General features: G+C 42.4%; 4 protein-coding genes and 3 non-coding genes across 7 annotated transcripts; 4 read left to right on the top strand and 3 right to left on the bottom strand.

Moving 5' to 3' along the window:
- Nucleotides 1-7,508: 7,508 nt before the first annotated feature.
- fkbpl (FKBP prolyl isomerase like) lies at nucleotides 7,509-9,754 on the top strand. The gene is made up of 4 exons (XM_028410194.1): nucleotides 7,509-7,540; nucleotides 8,198-8,290; nucleotides 8,464-8,753; nucleotides 8,996-9,754. Coding segments are annotated over exons 1-4 (1,044 nt in total). The 5' UTR covers nucleotides 7,509-7,539; the 3' UTR covers nucleotides 9,656-9,754.
- Nucleotides 9,755-10,946: 1,192 nt separating this feature from the next.
- trnaf-gaa (transfer RNA phenylalanine (anticodon GAA)) lies at nucleotides 10,947-11,019 on the bottom strand. Its single transcript has one exon. It is a non-coding gene; the product is annotated as a tRNA-Phe (tRNA).
- Nucleotides 11,020-11,468: 449 nt separating this feature from the next.
- ebp (EBP cholestenol delta-isomerase) lies at nucleotides 11,469-12,885 on the bottom strand. The gene is made up of 5 exons (XM_028410736.1): nucleotides 12,730-12,885; nucleotides 12,225-12,537; nucleotides 12,094-12,130; nucleotides 11,894-12,024; nucleotides 11,469-11,803 (listed from the first exon to the last, which is right to left on the bottom strand). The coding sequence occupies exons 2-5, from the start codon at nucleotides 12,535-12,537 to the stop codon at nucleotides 11,583-11,585; spliced, it is 702 nt and encodes a 233-aa protein (XP_028266537.1). The 5' UTR covers nucleotides 12,730-12,885; the 3' UTR covers nucleotides 11,469-11,582.
- A 529-nt stretch (nucleotides 12,886-13,414) lies between these two features.
- trnah-gug (transfer RNA histidin (anticodon GUG)) lies at nucleotides 13,415-13,486 on the bottom strand. The gene has a single exon. It is a non-coding gene; the product is annotated as a tRNA-His (tRNA).
- Nucleotides 13,487-13,821: 335 nt separating this feature from the next.
- On the top strand, nucleotides 13,822-13,893 carry trnae-uuc (transfer RNA glutamic acid (anticodon UUC)). Its single transcript has one exon. It is a non-coding gene; the product is annotated as a tRNA-Glu (tRNA).
- Nucleotides 13,894-14,077: 184 nt separating this feature from the next.
- Nucleotides 14,078-16,204, top strand: vma22 (vacuolar ATPase assembly factor VMA22). Its single transcript, XM_028410735.1, has 5 exons — nucleotides 14,078-14,293; nucleotides 14,732-14,835; nucleotides 14,929-15,041; nucleotides 15,126-15,311; nucleotides 15,765-16,204. The coding sequence occupies exons 1-5, from the start codon at nucleotides 14,174-14,176 to the stop codon at nucleotides 15,965-15,967; spliced, it is 726 nt and encodes a 241-aa protein (XP_028266536.1). The 5' UTR covers nucleotides 14,078-14,173; the 3' UTR covers nucleotides 15,968-16,204.
- Nucleotides 16,205-16,666: 462 nt separating this feature from the next.
- Nucleotides 16,667-20,322, top strand: LOC114439022 (uncharacterized). Its single transcript, XM_028410734.1, has 5 exons — nucleotides 16,667-17,187; nucleotides 17,385-17,618; nucleotides 17,704-17,963; nucleotides 18,067-18,670; nucleotides 19,345-20,322. The coding sequence occupies exons 1-5, from the start codon at nucleotides 17,038-17,040 to the stop codon at nucleotides 20,185-20,187; spliced, it is 2,091 nt and encodes a 696-aa protein (XP_028266535.1). The 5' UTR covers nucleotides 16,667-17,037; the 3' UTR covers nucleotides 20,188-20,322.
- The last annotated feature ends 1,019 nt before the right edge of the window (nucleotides 20,323-21,341 follow it).

Genomic DNA, 21,341 nt, shown 5'->3' with positions numbered 1-21,341 from the left:
TGACGCGAAAGCATGCTACTGTGCAAAATAAGGATGCTAAGATAACTTCATCAACAGGATGTAACTGATAGTTTATGCTACATAAACAGACACTCATGGACAAGCAAGTGAACTCAGACCAGGCTACCTCTACACCCCAGACGTCCAAACAAATCTGTGTACGCTTGGCGACACTTGGTCGGGCGATGCCTCACTAAAATTGTGAGTCATTCAGCAGTCATTTAATGTTGCTGCTGATAGTGAAATCACTGACACACACTTGAAGCATGTGCTCAGTGTGAATGTAACAACATCATTAGGAAGAGCGGCACACAGAAAAAGCAAGAGGTCATTCATTGACAACCTCATTATATCTTTTCACCCCACTGCAGACAGAACGTCAGTTAAATTTCTGCAATTATCTGGTTGTCTCTTAAGTGTCACTGAGGTCAAAACCAGCTCGTCCTGTGTGTTCCTTCAAGCCCAGCAGGCATGTCTGAAAGATTCTGTGAGTCTGTCTGTCTTTCCTTCAATTTCCTGCCCTGTTATACCCTGGACCAAGCAGCTATCATAATTTAAGGGGGTTGGTGGGATATAAGTGTACGTCAGAATAACATCACCAGCATCCAAACATACCTGAACATCACAAGTGTATGGTATGTGTTTTTGTCTTGACAGCTCAAACCTTATTTACACACTACCCACAAAGCGACATCAACTTACCAGCTCCATGTATGAGACTTTGTGCATGCCAAGCCGATGTCAGGAGACTGTTGGCATCAAAATGAAAACATTTTCTTGGTGAAGAACACCAGATTTCACGCCATATTTTAACAATAGTTGTGTTGTGGCCACCTGAAGCGGTCCAGTAAAAGCTGGCATATTGTTGGCAGCAGGTTGGCACTTCTCCTGGTCTGTCAGAGTGAAATGTTGCTTTTATGTCAGCTCTCAGTAAACTCTCTGACTCTGATCGACGGGCCCTCTCACGGTCTCCTGAGATCTGACACACAGCAAGATACACCGAGGCTTAGATCAGTCTCTGGACGGCTTTGAGGTCCTGGAAGCATCTCCTGGCTAGTTGCTGCCAGGTTTCAGTTGATGGTGAGGATCAGAGAGTTTGAGGCCTCTTTCTTTTGCCTGGATGCAGTGTACTTTAAGCAGTGCTGTGAGACATACTTCACATAAGTTTAAGTATCTATATACAAGCACTCCATCTGTCTGGCATTTGATCTCCTACTTACAGCAACCCAAGCATTTCAAGATAAATCTCAGGGGTTGTAATATGGGTAGGAAAAGAAAAAAGCTGCCTCTGTAAGCCTATTTTTTGTACCTTTTTGTACACAAATATCGGAATGAATAAATGCATGTTTTTTTTTCTAGTTCACAACATTCTCTCATGTGAAATTTCACATTTGCATTGAGGTGTTGTCAACATGGATGTCATTAAAATGACAAAAGCTTGTTGTCAGTGACAGATGTTTGTTTCGTAATATGTTTTTACGAAACAAACATTCCAGTCTTTGCTACCACGCCCACACAATCATCATTTTCAGAGTCCACGACAATCAAGATATTCTAATGCTTGTCGAAAGACGTATTGGTTAAGCCTGTTGGCCATGTTGGGCCCCCGGTGAGTGTTTATGGCCCTATTTTGCAGTTTTGCACTGTTGGCAACAGTCAGCCTCCTGTCAGATTCATGTTAGCGACTTTTTAGCTGATTCTCCGTCACTTTAATTGCTTGTTCATATCTCTCGCACAGGCGCAAACAACAGATTAGTTGGCCCTTGCTTAAAGCGTGTTTAAGTACTTTTTGGTCCCTGTAAGGCTTTGTTAACAACAGTTCTTTCATGACAGTTTGGTGAGCTTTAACATGACATGGGGCCCCAAGCAGATGTTTTTTTGTAAGGATCAGCCAAGATAAGTTCTATGAAATACATGTTGCATTTCTCTGTTGTGAACTCTTGTGCAGTGGACATTCTGAATAATTTCTTGTTGTCTCACTGATTCTTGCTGCAACATGCATCATTGTTTGTTGTGTTCATTTCTGCAGTAGATATCTTACACCATCGTCTCCTGGGAGTCTCCTAATGTACATCTGACCTCTCCTACCAGACCTGCAGGGTCGTCATACACAAATGTTTCAATGCCTGAACATTTCACCATGTGCTTCTAATCCAACTCCAAAGTCTTCTTTGGTGGTCGCCTGTCTCTCCATGGTTCTGCACCGAGCTCTCTCACTTTCCTGTCTTAACTGTCATGTCCTTCTCAAACCTCACTTGGCTGTCCAACTTGGACCTGACATTTTGGGAAACAGGCTGTTTGTTTTCTCACAGAGACTCACCAGCACATGCTCACATTTTCATTTGCATCTGTGGAGTATACATTAAACAGATTTCTTTTTCCTTATTCATTCATTGGAACTTGTTGTAAAACCCTTAAACTGAGTTCTTCTTCATGTAGTAAGATCAGGTTCCAAAAGGGGTTTTGCACCACAAGTGCTCCAGAATGATGCTGCTTGAATGTCAGATTAAAGGTCTTGTGAATCTTATGGACTGCCTTATCAGTCAGCTCTGTGTGAGATTTAAAACAGACGTTCTCGTACCCATTCAGTGTGTATGTGTGCATTTATGCCCTGTAGCAAGCTGTTAGCAGGCAGAAACACATGTCCACATTAAGCGGTTTCACTGATCAAGCTGATATGACTAAAGATGAAAGAACAGAGTGGGAAGTCATCCCCTGCCAGTTTTGCTGCTGCAAGCTGTCAGCAGCAGTACTCTCTAAGCCTGCTCATGTTATCATTAAAACTGCATGTCAATTTAACACTACCGCTTACACGGCAGGATAAAAAACAAAGGAGAGGTGATCGGGGCTAGATATCATTGGTTTGGACGTGGGTGTTTGTGAAACACATGATATTAATTCTTTTTCTTCACAAGGTTTTGGAAGCATCTCCAGAATGAGAACATTGAACAGGAAAGAAAGGAAAGGAGAAGAGCAGAGGAGTGACTGATTGCAGGGCATCAGGCCAAATGGGAACCAGAGGCTGTGAGATGTCAGAGCTGCTATAGATTTATACTTTACCTGCTCCCCTGGGATCTGCCACACATACACCTGCTCAGAGCAGAACAAAAGAGGGGGGAGAGATGTGAAAACGTATGATCACCAAGTCAGAGGTCGAACAGTGTGAGAGGATTAGTAATAGAGGCCTACAAAGATGAGTGAGCGATGAAGGACTGGAGAACAAGAGGGCTGGGTCTGAGGAGAAAACAGCAACATCAGCTGGGTCTTATTTAGACCAACCTTTTGTACTCTGAAAGTAGCCCTGTGCACCCGCCTGTACATCTGCCCTCCGCATGTTGGACTGCAATGGGTGGGCTGCCTTTTCTGCCCTCTCCTCATACTGCCCTGTATATTTTTTAGGTTACAGGAGGCTTCGTGTTGGTACTCATTTCTAAAATTCTGATTAGGCTTTAAGGCAAAATTACAAGCCACATAGTTCAATTTATTTTTTTTTGCATCATTTGCCTGTCTTGATGGTTTCAAGTATTGTCAGTGTCACCAATAACAGAAAACAATATGTTTCCAGGGCTTTGGTGTGTTGCTGCAGGTCTGCTGACGTGACTGTTGACTTTAAGAATCTCATATAAACCATGTCACTATAGTAAAATCCACAACTGGTCACATCCATGTGTTCAAGGTTAACGCTCAAGCTCTTACATAGAAGGCATCTCCTGAACACAGCTGTAAAATCTTTTTGGATTTGTCATTTAAACACTAAACCCTCTAACAGGCTGTATTAAAAAAGACTGATACGTTTTGTACTGATTACACTGACAATCGTTTATTTCCTGAAATCATGGACATAGCAGAGTACAACGAGTGGCAGGTGTTTGAGCCACCACAGCAGACTTTTACTTGTGGAGGTCTAACTGGCTTTATCTAAAAGTTCCTAGACAGTATTTAAAGGTCACATGGACTGCCAGAGTGAATGTAGGTATAACTGAGAAGTATATCCAGATGTGTGCTTGAATGCATGCGTGCGGAGCCCTAATGGCCCACTGTGACTTTCTCTGATCACAGAACATGAACACATGAAAGTACTGTCAAAAGAATCTCCTCAGGCGCTCTGACAGGAAGACCCCATTACAGCATGTGTGTCGATAAAAACGGTCCCCCCATCTGCCCTCTGGCTCCTGATAGCCATCTCCTCCCCTCAGTGGGTTCCTACTCAAGCCATGCAAGTCCAACTCTGTTACTGGCCCCCAGAGAAACAATATAATGGAGTTAAGGAGCCACTTTACGCTCCAGATAAAACTAATTTACCCATACTTAATTCCAGATTCTCCATATTGCTGGTGGGCACATGCTCATAGATATCAGTGCTGTGTTTTAAATGTGTTCAGTAATGGCATTTTAGCAGCACACTTTGTGTGCACGTGTGTCTGTGGGGGGCAGAAGATGTAATCATTTGACTTGGTCACACAGGAGAAAGGAGGAAGTTGTGCGTATCTGAGATGCTGCTTCAAAGGTTCAACTTTTCTCTTTTAATTTAATTAAGTTCAAAGTCCACATGAAATTTAATTCAGTGCCAAATTTCAGTGAGTCGCTGTCATTTCCTGGAGAAATGATTCCAAAACTCAAAAAAGTCATCATGTAGTGGTGTGAATAAAGCACTTTATCTAAGCTTTTCCACAAATCACCTTCAGTTACGCATGGCCCCAAGATCATCACAATCATCTTCCACTCTAATTTCATTCCTGTTTAGTTCATCTGTAAGACACATGTGTGAGGATGATAATTCTTAACAACAAAGGTCTTCTCCTAATTTTTGTAACAGCAGCACACATCACAATGTGTTCTACTATTTCTACTCCTGCATTTGAGATCTACAGGAGTTGATATCTATGATGCCATCTTTATTTGGCACAAAAGATGAAGACCTACAACCAAACTGAAATTCTTCTGTCCATAAGTACTGACTGATTTATCTTTTTGCCTCTAAAAGCTCCTGTGTTCACCAGAAGTCATTGACATGTGAGCATAAAGAAAGAAAAGAAGCATTATTAACATTCCCTCTGTGTCAAAAGGCATAAATTGTATGTTTTAATGACAGTTGATGCACACATCACAGCTACCCTAGGAGCTGAACATGTTAATGTGCAGCCTCTTTGTATGTAAACACTTCTCTTGCCATACAAAGATGCAATACTATGATGTCTTGTTACCCTGGGAGTTAAACAGGGAGCGTTTTCTCTCCTGCAGTTGGAGCCATCTCATCATGACATTATAATGTAGATGAATAGCCCTGACCTGGCAGACTCTGCTCCATCACTGCTAATGGAAGAATAAAGTCATATTTTACTTTATTGCACAACGCTGCTGGCAATCACTCTGAATGATTGAAGGCCATGCACCAAGATTGACTTTTTGTATTGATTGGTGTAAAAGCGACACTTATCACACATTTTTTGTGGAGCACACAATATCTCTTATAAACTGGTGCGTTGGTGGTGGAATGATACCTTTCACCCTGCTGCTCTCTTGACCCTTGTTTTCAGCGGCTATAATCAGCCTTGATCTCCACTTGACCTGCAACCTCAATAAATTAGACTCCTGTCTGGCTCGCAGGACATTCGTCCAGTGTAACATTTTCCTCGCAATACCAACAGTAACACTGTTGTATAATAGATGAGTCTAAATTATCTCATGGGGAGTGTGGGATTCACCTATGATAAAGGTTCTGCCTTCACAGTGAGTTCAACTGGTGTCAGTGTTTTTCAGTCTAAACAACAAACAGCCCAGACAGAGTAAAACTAGCTTCAGTTAAAGTTAACACACACATGCAGCAGGGACAGCAGCGTGCGCTGCGGCCCCTTTCTCTGTGAGGGATAAACACCCTGCCGTGTGGCCCGATCTGTTTACGAGTTAGCCCCTGATCAGCCAGGGTCGTGGAGGTTGCGTGTGTGTATTCTGTGTGTGTGTGAGCATACAAGTGAATGTGCTATAGAGGGATTACAAGCAAACTGGGAGTTACTTTCATAAGAAAAAAACCCATACTACTATGTTAAGCAGTTTTTATCTATCTATCTATCTATCTATCTATCTATCTATCTATCTATCTATCTATCTATCTATCTATCTATCTATCTATCTATCTATCTATCTATCTATCTATCTACCCTTTAATCTCCTTTTCTCTGGTACATTTGTTGTTCACCTGTCATACTCCACCTTCTCCCTGAATGACGCATGTTGAACCTCTCAGAGGTCACACCAACCTTCCCAGCAACTCTAAGCCCTGGCTACTGATGATGCTGCAGCTGTTCCCTGGACCCGACCACTGGCAGGAGCATTGAGTCAGTTCACGGGCCCTGGGATACATACTCCTGAACTTACCCACAGAGATGTTTCACAAGAAGCCAGCTGGGAAGTCAGTGGGAGCCAAGAGGAAGGTGGGGTGGAGGGCAGGTCAGAGAAGCTGAGGACAAAGAGATGATATGGGTAACACATGTAGGAAGATTAAAGAAGTGAAGGTTCTGGTTATCTTTGTGTGTTAGACAAGAGGAAGGGCAGGAGAAAACAGTGAATACAGAAACACACATGCTACAAGCATCTGGCAATACATGATATAAATCTGTTTTTAAGCACATTTCAAAACATCAGAAATTACATTACATCAACAAGCTAATTACACATGCCATGTGCTTTGTGTAGTATGTAATATACCTGTTCTGTCATACTGCTGGGGAGAGAGAGACCTCTACTGGAAATGTTTATAACAAAATTGATTGAAACTATCTTTATATTAGATTATATTGGCACTCCAGGTCATTGACTTTGTCATGAACATACAGGTTGATTTGTCACTGCTGTTTTCACCAATTTCTTTAATTGTTCGACCTGAATCTGCATTTTATCCTGTAAATACGTTTTAATATCTGGGAAGACCTCTACCTCCTACTGACAGGATAGAGTGACACATGGGCTTAAAACATGAGTGGCACAAGATAAAATCACTCCACAGACCGAGGTGTAAATTGTTATAATTCACTTGGCAGAATTATACTACTTTGAGAACCAAGCATAACCATCAGTACCAATAAATTTAATCCAAGGCACAATACAGTTTGCATCCCCCACAACATATAAAATAACAATAACTGACTAAATAACAACCAATTATATTTGTATGCCTCTGTTAAGTAGACATACGGGTGACAAAATATTATGTAAATTTGTTTCTTATTTGTTTGTTTACTTTTAACTCTATTTTCACAGTTGTGTCATTGACTTACAGACAGGAAACTTATAATCTTCATTTGATAACTCTAATTATACCACTAAAATAGCTCTATATGTTTTTCTATGTGGTTATGTTTGCTGTTGTGCCCTGCAGTGTGTAGAGCTTCTCAGTTGACGAGGATTATCGTTTATTATGCTGCGTTGGTCGTAGTACTTCTCCGGTCCGGTAGGTGGCAGTAATGCGCTCCTATATTATACACAACGAAGAATAAGTAGAAGCAGCGTAAGAGGCAAAAGAAGAAGAAGAAGAAAGCAGGAAGTACTTGATTGTTTTTATATTTTTATATCCTCACTTGGCTGTCTGCGTATCACTTTTCTGTTAATGGAGAAGCGGGTATCATATCACGTATGTGTTTGAAGTAAGAGGACGACTTAGCGTAACCCGAGAGCCTTAAACTCGTATTATGTGTAATGCTGATATAGAGCTGCTTTGTAAGTAGCTACCAGATGCTATCTAACGCTGGTCTGTTTACTTTGTTAACAGGCTAATGTGAGTTAGGCGCGATTTACGGCTTGGTAAAATAATGTCTATGGATATGTGACTGTTGACACATACATGTATGGGAAAGGTTATTGGAGGTACACCTTTATCTGTATTATAAACAGCATAGAGTCCTGCTTCCATGAGGGTTACTGTGTTCAGTTTTGTTGACAGATTTGCTCAATTAGGACGTTTGAGTTGCTCTTAAACTGTTTGCTGAGGTATATGTAATTGTTCAGGTTTCTCTGAATCATTCAATTTTTTTCCACAAAGAAAGGCAATAATTCACACACTGTCTTTAACTTGGTTAGAAAATAGAAAACACTGATGGTATATTGTTTTTTTTTTAATGTTTATTCAAGTTTATTTTCATGTGTTTTACAATCTGTGTCCCCACAGATGATCACTTTTTTCATCTCTGATTATTTTTCACAGTGATGGAACCCATTCACCTCCCAGAAACACTACAGAGTAATGCTGAGGCTGTTGATGTCACTTCCTGGCTGTCCGTGTGTCCCAGTGGCCTCTGGAAGGTCCAGCAGAAACATACTCATGTGGGAAGTCAACCCGCTGTTTCTAACTCTGGAAATGTTGCATGTATGATGCTTTTTAAAAGCCTTAAAGGATTTAAGGCTGTCTAGGTTTTTAAAAGAGTGAAACTTTGGAGTACTTCACATCATGTCTCTTTCTCTCTTCTCTAGCATATTTATCCAGCTATGGTCCACGGTTGGGTTCACTGTGTCGAGTCCGTGTGCGGCTCAAAGCGAAAACCGATGAAGCAGAGACTGAAAAGACAGATGATAAAGTGTCAGCCCAACCTGACCAAACATTTAATGATGTTACAGAATCAGTGCCCACACCATTCCAAAGGTGTCAAGACTCTGTGCTACAGGTACCTCTGGGTGACTGGACAACACTGAGGTTAGGAGAGGGTCATTGTGACATCACAGAAGCATGTTTAGAGGGAATGAAAGCTGAGGAGAAATGTGAGGTAAGAGTTTGTGGTGTGTTTTATTATATAATAGCAGACAAACTTGTGACAAAACTATGACCTTACACTTTAATCTACTCAGTACTGTCAGTAAATATGTTGTTTTAAATCACATTAATACCACCCTCTATGCAGGTGAAAATCCAATCATTTGATTGCCAAGAACATTATTTCATTATTATTTTCCCCCTCTTAACAATAAAAGTATATGGCAGATCTAACTGTTGTTTTTGGCCCCTCAGATACTACTTACTCCTGTAGAGAATGGACCAGGTGTCACTGTTCCCCAATCCTCGGGTGGAAACCTTCCTCTATGTGCCACAGTTGAACTCCAAACTTTTACACCAGGCAAGGAATCTTGGGAAATGTCTCCTGGTGAAAAATGGCAGTGGGTGAAGTCACACAAAGAGAGGGGTGGAGTGAGATTTAGGAGCGGAGATGTGTGGGGAGCTGCAGACAGCTACAGCCGGGCCCTGAAACTCCTCATCACTCTCTGCAGCCATGTTAAAGAACAGGAGAAAAAAGCTCAAGAGACACAGAGAGACACAAACACTACTGAAGAAACACAACAACCTCCTTCGGCTGATGAATTCAATATGATCAAAGCGGAGCTCCACTCAAATTTGTCTCTGTGCCAGCTAAAACTGAAGCAACCAGAGCAAGCTAGGGCTAGTGCTGCTAAAGCTACGCAGTTGGAACCTGGTGGTGCTAAAGCCTGGTACAGGCTGGGCCAAGCATGCCAGATGTTGAATGAGCTGGACGAGGCCAAAAAGGCATATAAGAAATTGCTGGAGCTGCAACCAGACATGCCAGCTGCTTTGAAGGCACTTAAAGAAATAACAAGCAGAGAGAAAGAGACAAACGCACAGCTTGGACTGAGACTCAGCAAGATGTTCAGCTGAAGATGAAATATTATCAGAAGAATAATATATTTCTTGTCATGATTCACCACACCTGTAACTGCCTCAGACCAGAAATAAAGGCTTTAATGTGTAGCCGCATGTCAGTCTCCCAGCTCTGTGCTGCCTATATGTGAACTGCATCCAGAGAGACAGTGAGGTAGTTTTTAATGTGTTCACAAGTAATACCCTGAGAAAATGTAAATGTGCTGACTGCACAGTATTGGGCCTACAACATGTAGGTAACATGAGCACATTAACTTGGTTTAAGGAAGTCAGTTCAGTCAAACATTTTCGTTCATAAAAGAAAGAAGAGGGTGCAGGATTGAAACCTATCCAAAGCTATCAAAATTTGAACTCTTTTCTTCTAGTAAACGTTTTGTTGTTTAATTATATTCAGTTCAGGTCAAACTTTGTGACCTACTAAGGCTGAAAGTTTGGACATATTTTGATATTATGTTTGTGATAGTGAGAAAATGCCCTGTGTCTGAGTACTTTTTTTAATCAGAGGAGTAGTTGAATTTTAATGTTTAACATCCGGAAACATATTGCACATGGTATAGAAGTATTAGCAGTGTAAAAGAAGAAAAAACTAAAACCTACATTGAGTGTTTCAGCATTTTAGTTAGAAAACTACTCTTGTTGCATGTTAGGTTTTCATTTGACATCTGAAATGGGAACCTGTACATGTTAAGAATCAATCTAATCCTAGGGCTCTAGGTTTACAAAAAAAGTACAAAAGTAAAGTATAGTCATAGGCAAAATGGTCCCTGCTTCTGAAACAAAATCGCTTGCAGACTGACGGAACAGCTTCTCAGAACTCTTGTCAGCGTTGGAATTTTTCAGGTTGGGATAAAAAATCTTGTGAATACCGTTTCACAACCTGGATAAACATTGGATAAACTATGGCGAAGTTATGGTAATAGTTCTCCGTATAGGGAAACCGGGCCGCTATCGCAGTAGGTAAATGAGTGTCTTATGTTGTTCAAAAACTGATACAAAAAACGCAAATAGCCTCAAACACAACAGCCAGATTCAGTGTGTGTCCGTAGTAGCATTGACAGATTTGACGCGTCAACGAAATAGAACCACGCAATGCAATTGGTTGTCAGAAAATGGACTTCCCAATGTGATTTGTTGTCTGGAAGATGGAGTTCCCGATTTGATTGGTTTTCAAAACGTAAGTTTCCTTCAGCGATTGGCCTGTTCTGCAACATGAACGACTGGACACGGAAACATAAAGATATTACATATCACATAAAGACATTAAGAAGTGGTTGGAGGGGCATCAAAATGCCGAAACCCGGGATCGAACCAGGGACCTTTAGATCTTCAGTCTAACGCTCTCCCAACTGAGCTATTTCGGCTAGTGATGAGCTTGTGTTACCCTCTCCATCGTTCTGTAGCGTCAAAACGGTAATAATTAGTGTTTATGTGTCAATTATTTCGTAATTTGTTGCGTGCGGTTACACCCCTAGAAGTTTCATAAGCGTTCGTCATGTTTTTCGATAATATTAGGAGGCCGTAAGACGAAAGGCCATCAGCTCTTCAAGAGTCCCCTGTTAGTGGGAAGCAAACCTTTGCGTCTTTGTTGTGTCTTACTATGCTTTCTGAGTTAACGGCATTCACATAGAAAGAGAATACTGCGTTAAATTTTCATGTTTAATGTGGTTAGACATAGTTTGTCCAGCAGAGGACGCTGCTACTCCAGGCTTACTGTCCCTGCAATGATCTGCACTGACCCCTACAGTCTGATCAAGACCATGTGGTGAATGAATATAAAGGCAGCACTAATATAAACAACAAAATTCAAATCTTTTATGTAAGCAGCATAAGAACATTTATTTTTAAGGGATATAATGTCTTTTCACTCAACAATACAAACTGTATTCCTTGTGGTAATTGTCCTGCATGGTCGCCACCTTGCTGCTCACTGTGCCTTGCTCTTGTGTGACTTTGTGTTGTCTGTGTGTCTCTGGGCGGCTGACAGATGTCTCCATGCATCCAGAATGAGCGCCAGAGGTATGATGATCCACAATACGTTCATGAACACAAAGTAGAACCAGAAGTAGATCGGATGGCCCAGCTCGCTGTGAGCGTAGCCGTCTCTGTGCTCTGTGAAGAAGTAAAGCACTGCTCCATACAGCTGACCTGGGGTCACATGAAAAATAACTTTTAAGTACTGATTAACAAACACTCATGTAGGTATGTCATGTAAAGAGATGTATTATGTGTTTGTACCTAATGAAATGATGAGCTGCAGGACAAATCTATAGGGCTTATTGGACAAAAAAGCATATACAGTCCAAAAGCTGAATGGGCCCCATAACCAGGCAGTGACCGTCTCCATACAAACGGTAAAGTTGTCGGCACTGCAGAGAAAAGAAATATTAGTCACAGCTCCTCCTTGTAAGCAAAATTCAATGCAAAAATGAACTCACATTACATATCGGCTGTCTCCTTTGGAATACTCTTTCCCTGTGAGAGAAAAATATGAAATATATGGACCTAAAATGCACTTTTCCCATTAACATTGAAGCACTTTTCTGAATATATTTTCACTTGTACTTACAGAGCTGTGACAGGAAGCTCTGGTCTCCTGGAATAATGTCATAATACATTGAGAACCAGCCCTCAATGACGCCATGGATGAAACCACAAACAGCAAACCAGCACACAGCCAGACGCCTCCACGTCCCCAGACTCCCTGTGCTCCCTTGCCGGCCAGAGATGAGCCAGGTTACAAGCAGAAACACTCCTGACACAGAAAACAGAAAGGCCAGGATCTCTGACATAGATCTGTCATTGGCCACATAGGTAGGAATCAAGAGGTCTCGTGGCCAATAAGGGTGATGAACTCGAGCTGTTGAAGTGGCGTCCATCATCTGTTTAAAGACAAAATAGGCACACATAAACAAGTGTTAATTTTTTAAATTTTCATTTTAATCAATGAATAGCTTTTACTGTAATCTGAGTCCTATAGATTCTAAGTAATACCTTCTCAGTTATTAGAGGTAAAGTTCTGCATAGAAGGTCTGCAGGAGACAAAATCTATAACCTGTGTCTTTTGTTCTTACCAGTGATGCTAACGTGTTGTCCAGCTGCAGAGACGTTAATCCTTAAATATCCAAATAAGCTGAACAATAACTAAAATATAATGTTAATATCCTGTAACTCAGATATTTGTTATCTCTCTTAGTACACTCTCTCATAAGCACAGAGAAAGTCAAACACGGAAGTCACGGCAGTGAGGGGCGGTGACTCATGCTTCAAAAGACCAATCAAACATCTGTATGCATGGAACTAGCAGCACATGCGATCTAGCCGATCACTGATTGGCTCTTCATCTCGGAACACGGACGTTGCCATCGGAAACCACCAATGAACGCGTATCTGTCACTCCCCTCATATAATCGGCAATACTGTCTTTAGGGCAAAGTTGTAAAATATTTCAGCAGAAGGTGAACTATGACGCATTTAAATAATTTAACGATTAATAAGCCTATAGTCCGACTATACGCATGATACGTGCTCTTGTACAAGTGATCCCTGTGCAGTAATAACAAGACGCCTTAACGGCCCGAGTTCAGCCTGTAAAACACATGGCAACACCTTCCAAATGTCAATAGTGTAAATTACTAGTAATAGCTTCATGTTATGGTGTTTAATTGCAACCTTTGAAACTCACTTGAATGTTCCTTTCCAGATTAAGAATTGAAGGGAGTAAAAAAGAACTCCCATGCCGTGTCAGGGATTTATTCCTGCCGTGACCCGGATTCGAACCGGGGTTGCTGCGGCCACAACGCAGAGTACTAACCACTATACGATCACGGCGAGCTACTGGGAGCCATGTTTACTCCGCTCTCAGAAGGCTTCATAAGCCTGTAGGAAGGGGAGAGTCATTCTACACGTGGCTTCTAGAGAGGAAGTCTGTCGACATAATTTATACACTCGTTTGCCTTCACTGTTTTCAAGTTGCCGTGTAAACTGGTCATAAACCATGCTTAGCAGTACATCAAGTTAGGAAGGCACTATTACTAAACACGCATATCTAACATAGTATGAACGATTTGTTATACTGAGATCTTCACAAATTACACAAAATCACACAACGGTACCCACAAATTTACTCCTTTAAAAGCAATGGCGCGTCAACACAGTGGTGCCAGTCCCATATGGTCTAGCGGTTAGGATTCCTGGTTTTCACCCAGGCGGCCCGGGTTCGACTCCCGGTATGGGAACAACCTTTTTCGTTTTGTGTCATGTATTTTGACGAAGGTTCATTAAAAAGGTACATTGAAATTTGTATTATTTTATTTCCACGTCCAAACCAGTAATACGCATGACAACCTTACCTTTAATAGTTTGAAAGCAAAACGGTGTAGTTTTGAACACGTGATGTGTATCACGTGACGTTATGTGTCATGTGATGCGGAAGCTGAAACCGGAACGTTCTTTTGGTTAATCTTAACATATATATTGGTGATAAAGACAGTATTAAAGTGAGGATACAGAATCGGTATGGGTGTGCCAGAAGAGGAGAAGTCTTCTCTGTTGTTGGACGAAAAGCTGCTCTGTTTTATGGAGCAGCTCGAGTTATTGGAGGCGAAACGAGCCACTCTCAACTCTCTCATAGAGCAGGTAGCAAAGACAACCGCATGCTACAGTGATGAGCTGTTAGCAAGCATGCTAACCTAATGTTTTATCTGCATAGGATATGCACAATATGTTTTACAATAACTTTTGTTGATTTCTTAGTTTGTAGTAACTGATTAAATGTGTGAGTCTTAAGGTATTTATGTGCGATCATATAAAACAGAAAATGTGTCTGTTGGAATTCAACACATCAAGTTATTGAGAAGCTTCTTTTGTTTAATCTTGTCTCTGACTGCATGTGCCTCCCAACAATACCTAAATATCTTTTAGGTGTTGTTGTGAACCCAAGATTGATTTCAGTGTGATACTCTGATGATGTTAAGGGTCGTTCTAACACTTATTGTCACAGTTTTAAAGTCTAAGATGCGTTATGTGCCCCTTTTTTAGCACATATGTTAAAGGAGCAGTTTGTGTTTCCCACAGGGGTGGTTTTCTATCTCCAAGGCCCGATATTCTATGGGAAACAAACAGGTCTCTGCGCTTCAGTATGCAAGTGAAATCGAGCCATTGGTTTATGTTCATGCGAGGTGAGAAATGTAATATGTGTTGAATAAATGCTACTAGGTGAATTGTTTTGCTAATTCAGTTTTTGACTGCTGACTTATGTTCATGTGTTTCAGAACACAAGACACAAGTAAAATCGATTTCTGCACAGAAAGACCTGCACAACACTGTAATAACGATTCCTGTAAAGATCAAAGATCTGTAGAGGATATTGGACCCAGAGAAGAAGGTGATGCGATTTTCAAATGTATGTAGTTAATATCTGTTAGGAACAAATGTCTTATTTTGTTTATCACACTGTGTGATTTCACAGGTGTTAGGAGAAGAAACAAACCAAAAAAGACAGAAAAGGACACAAGTGAGAGTGAAGGTAGCGAGAAGTCTCCTGAAATTAATCCAGTGCAAAAAAGCGACCAGAATCCACAGCAAGATCCGCTGAAGTGGTTTGGAATTTTGGTGCCACAGTCACTTAAACAAGCACAGATGTCTTTCAAGCAAGGTATGGCAATCCATCTATACTTGAATTATTAATTTTAAAGTTGTATATAGTGCTTTTTTGACACCAAGTCAAAGGTACTCAAAGCACTTGTGAGCAACTTAGGGTTAAGTGTCTTTCTAGGGGATGAATCAGTATTAAAAAAATGGTATAGTTTTGGGTTGTTATCTGTACTTCGGACACTAACACATCAGTATGTGCAGGCATGTTCATTTCTTTTCATGTATCTTGAAAACAAAGTTAGTTTTGCATACAGTATCAGGTCTGCTCTGTTCGACTCATTGTATTTGAAGCATGTTTTTGTATTTGGTTGTATTTTGTATGTGTTTTGTTTAGCTGTTGTGTGTCAAGCTCTCAAGTTCATATCGGTTTCTCATGTGTATTCAGCCCATAGGAACCTCATGCAGACTGTATGAATACCTTTCATCACGTTTCATCTTCTCTCTTACATTACAGTAATAGAGCTGTCTGCTGAGATTGCAACGCTCCAGGCTGCAGTGTTGAACATCAGACAAGAGCTGAAGCTCAGCATGAGCAACAAACGTACCGCAAGAGAAAGACTCGGCAGCTCAGTGGGACAAGATGGCAGACTACATAACTCAATTGATTCAGAGCAGGAGGAGGCTAAAGCAGAACATCAAGCCACAGACAGTCAGTAGATTATGCCTGAGAGTCTAATGAACTCAACTGTGATCTTACTGGGGGAACTGAAAGGGGATGTCACGGACGTAGTGCTTCCTACTGTGTGATGTTTTTTGATGATAGATGATAATGATCTCGTGCTGTTTCGACTGATAAATTGTGGTGGTTTTGTTTGTGAATGCTTAATTTAATGATTTCTCTGGACAAATTGTAAGCAGTACCTGGTCAGAAGTTTTCAATAAATGGTCTGTGCTGCTTCCTAGTATGTGACTTATTTTGAAGGATATAAGTTGTAACTTTTTTTCCATCAGTATGTATTTTGTCATGAACACAAACAGGGCTTCATTTCGGATTTTCTGTTTGTGTGCCCTTTGTGTTATTTTTGGTTTCTTTAATAACATACCATCAAAGGGATTTTTCTCACAACATTACATTTATTGGTGTTTTATACAAATTACAGCAGAGCAGTAAACACAAAAGGAACTCTTTTAATTATTATTGAATCTATTTGAGTCTATTTATAGTTGTACCGCTCGGTTATTGGTGATACTTTTTTCTGTTTTTAATGTATTACCATATATTTCCTCCATATCCGGGAAAATCTGGCTACTGTTAGTTCGGGGGCAACCGAACATTGACGGGGACTGTCGAACTGGGACGCGAAACTCCGCTTATTGTGTGTACTTCCTGGTCTAATTATAATACGTTCTGTATGTCTCCATGAAGCACTGCGCGCTGCCTCTCCTTCTCTGTTGCCTGAGCGGCGAATGGGAGCGCAGAGACGGCGGATGTGTGGCCTGACTCCTCATATTATTGATGTCTCCAGACATCCGCAGCAGCCTGTGTGAGCCTGATTGTGGCTGCGTTTTAAGAGGGGATAGCGTGCAAGCGACGCAGCTCCTGCTTGATGTACAATTTCTCTTGTCTGCGCAAACGGTAACTACATGTTTTTTGGATGTGGGATCGGGACGTAAACACGGCGGCCTGCGCTCATGATCAGAGGCGAGGTGAGATTGATACCTCAGTCTCCGATTGCCCTTGATTGCAAGTTGATTCTGACTCAGAACTGGAGGGACTGTTGGCTCCAATGGCGTCAGTTTCGAAGGTGTCTATTCTGGATTACTTTAACATCGTGTTTGAAGGAGAGAATGGTAAAATCGAGTCCAATTGCAAGGCTTGTGGCACCAGAATCCAGGCGAAAAGGAGCGTCACGTCCAACTTCGTAACGCATCTGAAGGTAATGATTTCAAAATAAAAAGTCATGAGTGCCTGCTGACACATATGGATCAACATTTCTTATTTCTGTTTGCATCAGCTGGCTCTACAGCAACTGTTTGTAGGGTCAGCTGACTGCAAAGACAGTCTGTTGCTTCTCTGTTTATTAAGTCTTCTTCATGTCAACCAATGACCTGCCCCTTTGTCACTTATTCACAGCGTAAACATCAGGCCATGTATGATGACTTTGTGAAAAGGAAGGATATGAAGAGAGAGGGTTACACCACCGCCACCCCCCTGCACAGTTTCACCACCAATGGAGGGAATACCCGCTACACTCTCCCCATCAGTGCTGGAGTGGGTGGAGGAGGTGGAGTTGGAGGAATGGGAACTCTAGAGGGAGGAGGCTCTGGAGGAGGGGTGACGAAATTTGACAGACATGACCCACGGCAGGTGTGTGTGTGTGTCATCACCACTTCCAACTCAAATGTCTTACAACAAGTTGCTGTACTGTACTGTGATGTTTTTGTCGCTGTAGATTCTGATCTCCGAGGCCATAGCTAAGATGATCGTGCATGACCTGCAGCCAGTGTCCATAGTGGAGAATCTAGGCTTCAGGGAGTTACTTCAGCTCCTGGAGCCACGTTACACTCCTGAGCCTCAGCACTACATCCAGAGCCAGCTCCTTCCAGCCTACGCCTACCAGGCTCAGCTGGCTACCCGTCAGGCCCTGGCCTCAGCACATGCCCTCAGTCTCAGCCTGGATCTCTGGAGGGGTTTATCCGGCGCCACCTCAGGGTAAGGAGGTACTAAAATAAACTGTGAACAAGCAGCGGACAGCTTGGTTTGACTCCCTCACTGAAGAGTCTGCCTGTCTCTCTGTTGTTTTCATTCTCTGTAGGTATCTTGGTGTCACCTGCCATTTTCTCACATCTGATTGGCAGATGCGCTCAGCTCTCCTGGCGTGCCTTCCACTGACTGGAGGCACCTCTGGAAATCGAATCCTTGCAGATTTTGATGAAGTTTGCCACTCTCATGGCGTGTCAGGGAGAGCCTTCCGTGTTGTTGCTGACCCTTTCCTGGCAACAACAACAACCTTGAAGCCTTGTAGTCTTCCCGGGTTCCTGGCTGCACCTGTTTATGCCAACGGCCAAGACATAGCTGGAGAAGAGGAGGTGGACAATGGTAACAATGTGGAGCGAGAGATCAGGAATGGCCACAGTGACAGAGGAGAGGAGGTGGACTGGGAGGACTCGTGGGAGCAGGGTTTGGGAGTTTCTCGGGTGGATTGTTTCTCTCGCAGTCTGGAGCAGTGTGTCAGAGACGGGCTGCGCTCCTGTCCACAGCTCTCCTCCACCCTGGCCAAGGCGGCAAGTTTTTACAACTACATTACCTCAGCTGTCCCACCAGAGAAACTCAGCCAGGTGTTTGATGGGCCAGGGTTGACAATGGGGGGAGCAGGAAATATCCCTGACACAGCACAAGACTGGGCTTCTCAGCTCAAGGCAAGTATAATAATCAGTTAACACACAGTTAGCTGTAAGGAGATAAGAGGAAATTGTGTGTGTTTGTTGTTTAAATGCTGCCAGAAAATGCAAACACAAAAGTGTGTTTCTTACCTTGTGAGTCAGCTAGATGCCAGGCATTAAACTATGTGCCTTAGTTTGTCTCAGTCAGCTTCCATCTGTTTCCTTGTGAACTAAATTTTAAGCGGCTTGTTGTTTTTTCCTCTTCTGCATACACATAGCAGAGGTACATCAAAAGACGCATTATCCTTCTGTGACATCATTTATGGCTTTACTGATTTTGTGTCTGCTCCACCATTTTGCAGAGCCTGAATCCAGCTAAGTACCAGTTAATACAGGTTTGGACAGTGGTGGAGCATGAGGAAAGCTGAGGTAGCAGGTAGTTCTCCATCTGAGATGGCACCTACCTCTTTTTCAAAACAGTCATGCTCCTAATGATGCAAAACTAAAGTCTTAAAATAAACAATAAATGTGTTATACTAAGAGAATTGTCCCTGTAATTGTCGTGCCAATGTGGAAAGTATTCCTAAAGACCAGGTTGTAAACCTCTTATGCTTGTGCTGTGGTGTTTGGCTTACACTCATGTGGTCACTCGAGTAACTGCAGTGTTTCCACACTCAGTGTTAATGATTGTGTTGTTTGTTTTAATGAAGGTTCTTCGGCGGCTGCTGGACTCAGTGGAGTTACTGGAGGAGATGAGTGGTCCGGGAGAGATGGCGCTGGGTGGCACAGACAGAGCCCTGCTCAGGGAGCTCACTGACACGTTAGAGCCCTTCACTGAGGCCTGGGATATGGTGCATGGAGACAGACAGGCAGACTTACACACAGACAGACATGTGTCCATCAGCCTGGCTCTGCCTTGTGTCCTGGGCCTCCGTAAGCATCTCTCTGAGGCATCAACACCCCACTGCCCCTCCCTCCTGGTGGGCCTCAGTCAGGCTTTAGAGCGTCTGCTGGCCCCCATCCTGGAAAACCCCCTGTACATCACTGCCACCACCCTGGACCCCCAGTTCAAGCTTACATGGAGCAGCAACCCTGACTGGCACAGACAAGTTCTTATTGAAGAGTTAGCCAAACATTCCACAGCCTCTAGTCCCATAGACCTCAACACAGACCTTCATCCTCAGTCCCAGACTCCTCCTGCCCCGGCTCCATCACCAGTCTCCTCACTGTCGCGGCCCTGCAAGCTGTTCTCTTTCATCAAACAGAGACCTACAACACAGGCTAAGAGCCTGGAACAGGAGTTGGCTGTTTATCTGCGTGAGGAGCCCACGGACGAAGAAGTTTTGCATTACTGGCGACGTAAAGCTATCGACTTTCCTCTGCTTGCCCAGGTGGCCAAGCAAGCATTTACCATACCTGCTTGTGGCACTGTGGTGGAGAGCATCTTCACTACAGCAGGCCGCTACCTGCTACCAGAGCGCGGCTGCGTGTTACCAAAGAACCTGGAGACGCTCATCTACCTCAAAGCCAACTACAGATTATTATGGACTTAGAGCAAAGAGACACCCATGTCTTTTACCTGAATAGCAACTGAGGCGTTCTACCTGCAGTAAAATTACTTCTTGGGAACACGGTCCTGATACTGCATTTGGTTTAATATGATGTAGAATTAAACATCAGAGCTGCCATTCAGTTTCTGTTCATCAAATGAGCTTTCAGTGTGGATTGCTGCTGCTCACCATGTAGCCTGCATTCAGATACATGCTGCGGACCATCGAGGTTAGAAGCAGATCAATACTAACGCATTTACTTTGACGTTGTTTTGCCTGATCAGGATCTCCAGACAACCACAAGACTCTGTTTTCCCAACCCTAAAGATATCATCTCTAACTAACATAACAATACCCAAACTTTCAGTTACTGTAGCATCTGATTTATTTTCAATGATACACAATAACACTATAGGTTGTGATTAACTCATTGATTGGATGTTCAGGCTTCAAACGGCAAACTGATATGTTGAGCCACTTCTTGGTTTCCTCTGCTGTATGATTGTGTGCCTCACTGGGATATCAGAATAAATGAGCTTCACTTCCTAACGCAGGTGTGTGTGCAGTTTGCAGATGAGAGTGCACTCCTGCACTGTTTTGTATTTTTTTTTTAATCTGCTAATTTATATGTTCATACAAAGTGGAGGTCTTTTCCATTGCGTTTCACTTATCAGCATCATTTCATGTCCTTTTCTATTTCTAAACTTAGTTAGTGATGTTTCTTTTAGTCTGGGACTGTGCTGGGCCAGTGGGGAGGAGGCAGGGTAATTGTGGTAATTTGATTACAGTTAAATTTGAGTCAGGCAGCAGTCACATCCTACACAGCTCAGCCACCCAGACTCATAAAGACTTCCAAAGGAAAGAAAAAATGCTCCAATGAAACTGATGAATGATCTGTGGTTAATAAGTAGGCAGTGGTATCTGAGCAGATTAGTAGGACTTTACATCAAAGCTGCAAAAAACATCTTTATCCCAGTAGTTTTGCTGTTTTTGTTTTTGTTGAACGCCACTTCAGAGCAAGAGTATTAATCTGTGGGAGACACATAGAGCTTTCCCCTCATACATCATAATTATCAAAGATTGCTGTGATCTTAATGATTGTCACCCCAGGGAGTGTCTGTGGATTTGGATGTGTCTTTTAGAGAGCTGTTTGGATG

This window comes from Parambassis ranga, chromosome 7 (genome assembly GCF_900634625.1).
Source record: "Parambassis ranga chromosome 7, fParRan2.1, whole genome shotgun sequence".
Taxonomy (NCBI): domain Eukaryota; kingdom Metazoa; phylum Chordata; class Actinopteri; family Ambassidae; genus Parambassis; species Parambassis ranga.
The sequence above is the reverse complement of the archived record's forward strand: the minus strand, read 5'-3'. Positions and strand labels throughout refer to the sequence as shown.

Coding starts and splice junctions, on each gene's coding strand:
- fkbpl (XM_028410194.1), top strand. Junction 8,291..8,463: donor CGTGTGTCCCAGTGGCCTCT/GGAAGGTCCAGC, acceptor TCTCTTCTCTAG/CATATTTATCCAGCTATGGT. Junction 8,754..8,995: donor AAGCTGAGGAGAAATGTGAG/GTAAGAGTTTGT, acceptor TTGGCCCCTCAG/ATACTACTTACTCCTGTAGA.
- LOC114439022 (XM_028410734.1), top strand. CDS start 17,038: ATGGCGTCAGTTTCGAAGGTGTCTATTCTGGATTACTTTAACATCGTG. Junction 17,188..17,384: donor ACTTCGTAACGCATCTGAAG/GTAATGATTTCA, acceptor ACTTATTCACAG/CGTAAACATCAGGCCATGTA. Junction 18,671..19,344: donor ACTGGGCTTCTCAGCTCAAG/GCAAGTATAATA, acceptor GTTTTAATGAAG/GTTCTTCGGCGGCTGCTGGA.
- ebp (XM_028410736.1), bottom strand. CDS start 12,537: ATGATGGACGCCACTTCAACAGCTCGAGTTCATCACCCTTATTGGCCA. Junction 12,131..12,224: donor GAGCTTCCTGTCACAGCTCT/GTAAGTACAAGT, acceptor TTTCTCTCACAG/GGAAAGAGTATTCCAAAGGA. Junction 11,804..11,893: donor GCAGCTCATCATTTCATTAG/GTACAAACACAT, acceptor ATGTGACCCCAG/GTCAGCTGTATGGAGCAGTG.
- vma22 (XM_028410735.1), top strand. CDS start 14,174: ATGGGTGTGCCAGAAGAGGAGAAGTCTTCTCTGTTGTTGGACGAAAAG. Junction 14,294..14,731: donor TCAACTCTCTCATAGAGCAG/GTAGCAAAGACA, acceptor TGTTTCCCACAG/GGGTGGTTTTCTATCTCCAA. Junction 15,042..15,125: donor TATTGGACCCAGAGAAGAAG/GTGATGCGATTT, acceptor GTGATTTCACAG/GTGTTAGGAGAAGAAACAAA.